Consider the following 5,924-nt stretch of genomic DNA (forward strand, 5'->3'; position numbering starts at 1 on the left):
CTTATGAAAATCATCCACGACTGAATCGTATCTTAATTTTCGAAAGTTGGATATGGTGGCCTTTACGTAAGGATTACATTGCCCTCAATTTTTATGAAATACAAGACGCTCATTGAATGATAAGAAACCAATTACAACTTCGAATATTCAAGGAATATTTGTACATTCTCTTCTAGCTCAAACAGAGTAATTGAGGTTTCATTCGTATTCTTATGGATAGACTAATAAATAAAAAGAAATAAAAGACAATACATCATTGAGATTCTCAATTTTTGAAGAGACTTTTTTATTTATTTTATTTCAAATGAGCCGAGACAACAGGATGAACAACAAGGGTTTTGTACCGTGAACTTTGTATCGCGCACATCACTTAGAAGAACTCTAGAGAGTCGCATAGAAGGGAATGAAGAAATGGAATATGAAAGAGAATACAAAGAAATAAATGAAATGGGATCGGCTTCTATTTATACTGTAGCTGAGATGAGTCTTGGTTATTTCTATCCTTGAACTCCTCTAGACCCGTCTTTTTGTTGGGCCTTTCAACCAACTATTTTAAACTTTTAATTAAATATGTATGAAGTATTAACATTCTTTTTGAATGTGAGAAGCGCAGTGTGAACAAATAAAAAAGAAGAGGAAAGATAAGCAAATTTTGTCTTTTACTACATTATAATAGACACATTAGAATAGACTCTTTGCTCATTTTAAAAAGAGAAAAAAATATAAAATAAAATAAATAAAGAGAGGATTTACTTTCAGATACCTAGCTAGATAAGTATGTATTATGTCGATCCATATCAATTAATTTGTAGAGTCGATACTCATACAAATTAATCATATGCCAGGAACCAGATTTGAACTGGTGACATGAGGACTTTCAGTCCTCTGCTCTACCAATTGAGCTATCCTGACCATTACCGACGTATTATCCTCATAATACTAGATGGCTTGGGTCTATGTCAATTAAAAATAAAAACAAAAAAAAATGAAAAAGTGTTAAATTAAAAGTCTTGAACTAAAATTTCTTGGATCTTCAAAAGGAAGACTTTGTAAATTTCCATTTGAGTAATCATATGTATTATGAATCATTCAAATAGGTATTCCTTGCTCAAGAGATTTCTACGCATATCGTATATATATATCACAATATATCACACTATATCACAGGACTTGTCATAAGAGAACAAAATTTTGCTATGCTAGGATACGCTTGTAAAACGACAAAGAATAGGATGAATGAAAAACGTAAGGAAATTTGAACCACTAACAAAAAGGGTAGGATAAAATAAATAGACAGCAAACGAGCTTTTTGGGGTTGGGGATAGAGGAACTTGAACCCTCACGATTTTTAAAGTCGACAGATTTTCCTTTTACTATAAATTTCATTGTTGTCGGTATTGATATTAACATGTAGAACGAGACTCTATCTTTATTCTCGTTCGATTAATCAGTTTGTCAAAAGATTTATCAGACTATGGAGTGAATGATTGGATTAATGACTATTCTATTCGATTCTTTCTTCAACTTGGATTCACAACAATTCTTTTTTTTTTTCATATTTTCATATAAATATAAATTGCTTTTGCATATAATATAATAGAAATAAAAAAATACGGGTTCGGTTCGTCTTTTTTGAGATAGTTTTTCATTAGTGTACCTATAAAAAAAATAGGTATATCTTGCATCCTTTCTAGAGTTTTGATATTCGACATAAGGATTCCTTTACCAACAGTCAACCCCATTTGTTAGAATAGCCTCCATTGAGTCTCTGCACCTATCTTTTCATTTTTTTATTATTCTCGCTTGCTGAACCTTTGTTCATGTTTATTTTCGTAAAATAATAAAATAATAGGATTTGGCTCAGGATTGCCCATTTTTCATTCCAGGGTTTCTCTGAATTTGAAAGTTATCACTTAGTAGGTTTCCATACTAAGGCTCAATCCAATTAATTCCGTAGCGTCTACTAATTTCGCCATATCTTCTTTTGTGTCTTGAGATTAGGATCTCATTAGGATGCCCCTCTTTCCCCCTTTCTCCCTCCTTCCCCCCTTTTCCCCCTTCGATTTTGAAAATCTTGCTTAAAGTACATTTTAATTCAAATTTTTACTCTATAATTTGACACAAATAAATAATCAATGCAATAAAAAGCACAAATGAACTATACTAGAATTGAGTTTCTCAATTTTAATATTTAGTAATATAAAGATAAATATTTCACCTTTTTTTATCTTATAAATATTTCACTTTTAAATTACAAAAATAAATAAAAATGAACGTACTTGAATTGGTGAAGTTTTGTTTTACATTAATCATAATTTAAAAGAAATGGAACTGAAATATTATTTAGAGTTAATTGTATTAACTAATATATTTTAGTTCAGTCTTCAAACTTCACATTTTCAAATTTTCAAATTATTAATATGGTTGTTTTGTTATTAAAATTAATAATTTAATTATTAAATGAGATGTTAGATCTTATGTGATATAATTTAAAACCAAAATTTTAAAGAAAAACGAATATCATGAAAATGAATGTAGAACAAAATTTTAGTTTTGAGATTTTTGAAACTTTTACGTAAACTATCATTTACTCTCCCTTTTTTAGTTTTACTTTATTTTTAGTTTTTAATTTTAAAAGTTATGCGACAAAATTTTTTTAATTCTTATTTTATATTATATCACATAAAATTTTACAATCTTTTAATGGTTAAATTAATAATTTTAATAATAAAAAAGTTTGATTAATTTAACCTGGATAAATTAAAGATATAATTAAAATAGAAACTAAATTAGAATGAGTTTGAATCTATTAGCTGTAGAAAAGCATCGGAAATGAAAGGCTTTTTTACTTACATAATATAAAAATAAAAAAATAAATACTTAAATGGTATATCAATACCATTATTTATCAACATGATATGTTTGCAACAGTGCCAAGAGTGGAGGGAGAGAGATAGGTGACACCACTAATATCCGGTTTTAATTAAAACCTGATAATAAAAGATGCTAAACAGTGAGGTGGGGTGGAGGGGGAGAGATAGACGACACCGCATAAATTTTATGGGGAGTTATAATGTGGCAGGTGAGTGAAAGGAGAGAGATAGACAGCACCAGTGGAAGGGAAGAGATTGGTGGTACCATTATCCTAACCGCTTGCGACGACAAGGCTGATCACTAGTCACAGCTTGGGAAAAGGAAAAATGAGGATCGGGAAAGGGAAAAATGACAGGTCAGGAGTTGGGAAAGGGAAAAAAAAGTAAAGAGTTGGTTTTTGGGGGAAAAAAAGTCATTTGTTTCAACATATATATGTATGTGTGGTGTGGGGTTGGGGAACAAATTTTTATTTTGTTTGTAGAACCGGAAGAAAGAAAGGAGAAGGGGATTAAGGTTATGGATTTTATTTTCTTTGTTTTGATTTATATAGATTATGAATGTTTTTCTTTTTTTATTTTAGAAATGGTTTTTTGTATTGATTTTTATTGAGGTTTTGATTATTTATTTATTTATTTTATACTGGGGAAGAAAGAAAGAAAGGGTGTTTGAAAGAAACTAAGCAAGTATATTTCTGTATTTTTTAATATTTGTTAGTTTTTATGTTTTTTAGTAGATGCAAATAACATATGATCCATTGAGTTTATTTATTTTTTGATAGTTCTTGTTTTTGTTTTAATATTATTATTTTTGTTTTTTATGTACTTAATAGATGGTCCTATTGTGTTGAAAATTTTGAGAGTTTTTTTTTGTTATTTATTTAACTAGTATAAAGAAGATTATTAAGTTTAAAAACGTGATGTTGTATAATTTTTGTAAATATGATGTATTTTTTTGTTGGTTTTTTATCCTAAAAATATTCAAATATTATGCTAAAGAGATTATTTATCAAAATGGTACGTTTGCTACAAATAAATACCGAAATGTGTTATTTGCTTCAAATTTGTGCGATGACTCATTTTGGTATTTAATTATTTTTTTAGATTATTGTGGTAAAAAAACCTAAATATGCCATAAATTTATTGTGGCAAGAAAATTAATTTATACATATTACGTTAAATTGATTGAATACTAATTAATTGAACTGAATTATCTTTAAAAAATTTTACAATTCAGAAATGTTTAATATATGTTACGTAATAAAAAAATTGTTATTGAGATAAAAATGGTTTGAAAAAAAATAAATGAGATGGTTTTGAAAAAAATAAATGATCAACTTATATTAGTGTACCCCAAATTACATATTTATTGATTTATTTATATGGGTAAAAATATTATTAAATCATCAAAAAAATAACAAATGGTGTAATATTCATTTTCGATATTTGTTCAGGCGATGATTAAATTTTTTACTTGAAATTGTAGACATCAGATCACACATCAAATACAATTAATGTGTTAATAATAAAACTGTTATTTCTTATTAAGGGGTCACCTTATAAACTTCTACATAATTTTTTATTTAAGTGGTATATATTAACCATTATGGTTGAATATTTGGTCAGGGTTCGTACCGCGTACTGAGAGGCCGTGTCAACGGTATAGGCTATCTATCACATGAACATCTTATGTGATACTTGAAGGCATCCGGATTTGGATCGGTGATATTGATCCACATGTCTGATTTGAAGTGCGACTTAATCACCGCTTTGGTCGAGCGGTGGCGCCTGGAGACTTACACATTTCATTTGTCATGTGGGGTGTGCACCATTACTCTAGAAGATATTGCACTGCAACTCGAGTTCCCAATCGACAACATAGTGGTCACCGGTTTTAGTACATTGTCTGATCCGGAGACCCTTTGTTATGACTTATTAGGACGCTCGCCCGGTGATGGTGACGATGAATTAACGACTTTGAGATTTTCATGGTTGAACACGACTTTCGAATATTTACCAAGTACTGCCACTGAGCGAGAGGTGATGTGCGTCGTTCGAGCATATATAATGCATAAGATAGGGGGCGTACTCATGTTAGATGCAAACAACAACAAGGTCCACTTGATATACTTGTCCCCGTTATCTGATTTATACGCTACCCGTTCATACAGTTGGGGCTCAACAGTACTAGGTACTTTGTACCGTGAGCTTTGTCGGATGACAAAGTGCCGGGCCGTGGACATAGACGGGTGCTTGGTATTGCTGCAGTCCTGGGCGCTTTATAGGATGCCATTCTTGGTATCAGTTACTCTCCAAACATATGGTTTCCAACTCGTTAATAGGTGATAAAATTTAACCATTATAACAAGATTTTTTTAATGAAAATTTGTTCTAACAAGTTTACTTTTTTCGTAGATGGAGTTTTTCTCTGGGTAACGAGAGGTCATATACGCTTTTGATTTACCGCCAGATGATTGAGACATATGCTGGAGAGAGGGTATTTTTTACTAATATTCATTAAATGTAATTACTTTATTTATTTTATTTGACTCGTGCTATTATAACAATGTTATTACTTATGCAGTTTGCCTGGATGTCATATTCCTTCCTAGACATTGTGGCTATTGTTCCCTACTCTACTTACATCCATTCACACTTGTGGTGCATTAACGCACCCCTGCTGAATTTCTCAACAATCGAGTGGTATAATGGGGATCGAGTACTGTGAAAGTTCGGGTGCGTCCAACATATTCTGAATGTTCCATAAAGTTTGGGGGTTGTACACTTAATTAAGAAAATGGGGAAACATGACAAGAATTGGGCAGTAGAGCATGAAGAATACATTGTATTGTAGAATGATCGGATAGGGCGGAGACCTCAGATGGATTATGCATTTGATTTGTGGCCCTTTGAGGAGTGCCAACTCTGGTACATGGCATGTAGAAAACCTTTCTTATTTAGTGGGCGAATGATGCTTATCTCTCCACACATGCAACGAGTTGGGCACCTCTCACATCATCTACCACATCAGCCTCTTGCACCCGAACCGAAGCC

General features: G+C 31.3%; 1 protein-coding gene and 1 non-coding gene across 2 annotated transcripts; one reads left to right on the forward strand and one right to left on the reverse strand.

Moving 5' to 3' along the window:
• Positions 1-839: 839 nt before the first annotated feature.
• Positions 840-912, reverse strand: TRNAF-GAA (transfer RNA phenylalanine (anticodon GAA)). Its single transcript has one exon. It is a non-coding gene; the product is annotated as a tRNA-Phe (tRNA).
• A 3,695-nt stretch (positions 913-4,607) lies between these two features.
• Positions 4,608-5,598, forward strand: LOC107907848 (serine/threonine-protein phosphatase 7 long form homolog). Its single transcript, XM_016835160.1, has 3 exons — positions 4,608-5,212; positions 5,286-5,367; positions 5,455-5,598. Exons 1-3 carry the CDS (start codon positions 4,608-4,610, stop codon positions 5,596-5,598), a joined length of 831 nt encoding a protein of 276 aa, XP_016690649.1.
• Positions 5,599-5,924: the final 326 nt, after the last annotated feature.

This window comes from Gossypium hirsutum, chromosome D02 (assembly GCF_007990345.1).
Source record: "Gossypium hirsutum isolate 1008001.06 chromosome D02, Gossypium_hirsutum_v2.1, whole genome shotgun sequence".
Lineage (NCBI taxonomy): Eukaryota > Viridiplantae > Streptophyta > Magnoliopsida > Malvales > Malvaceae > Gossypium > Gossypium hirsutum.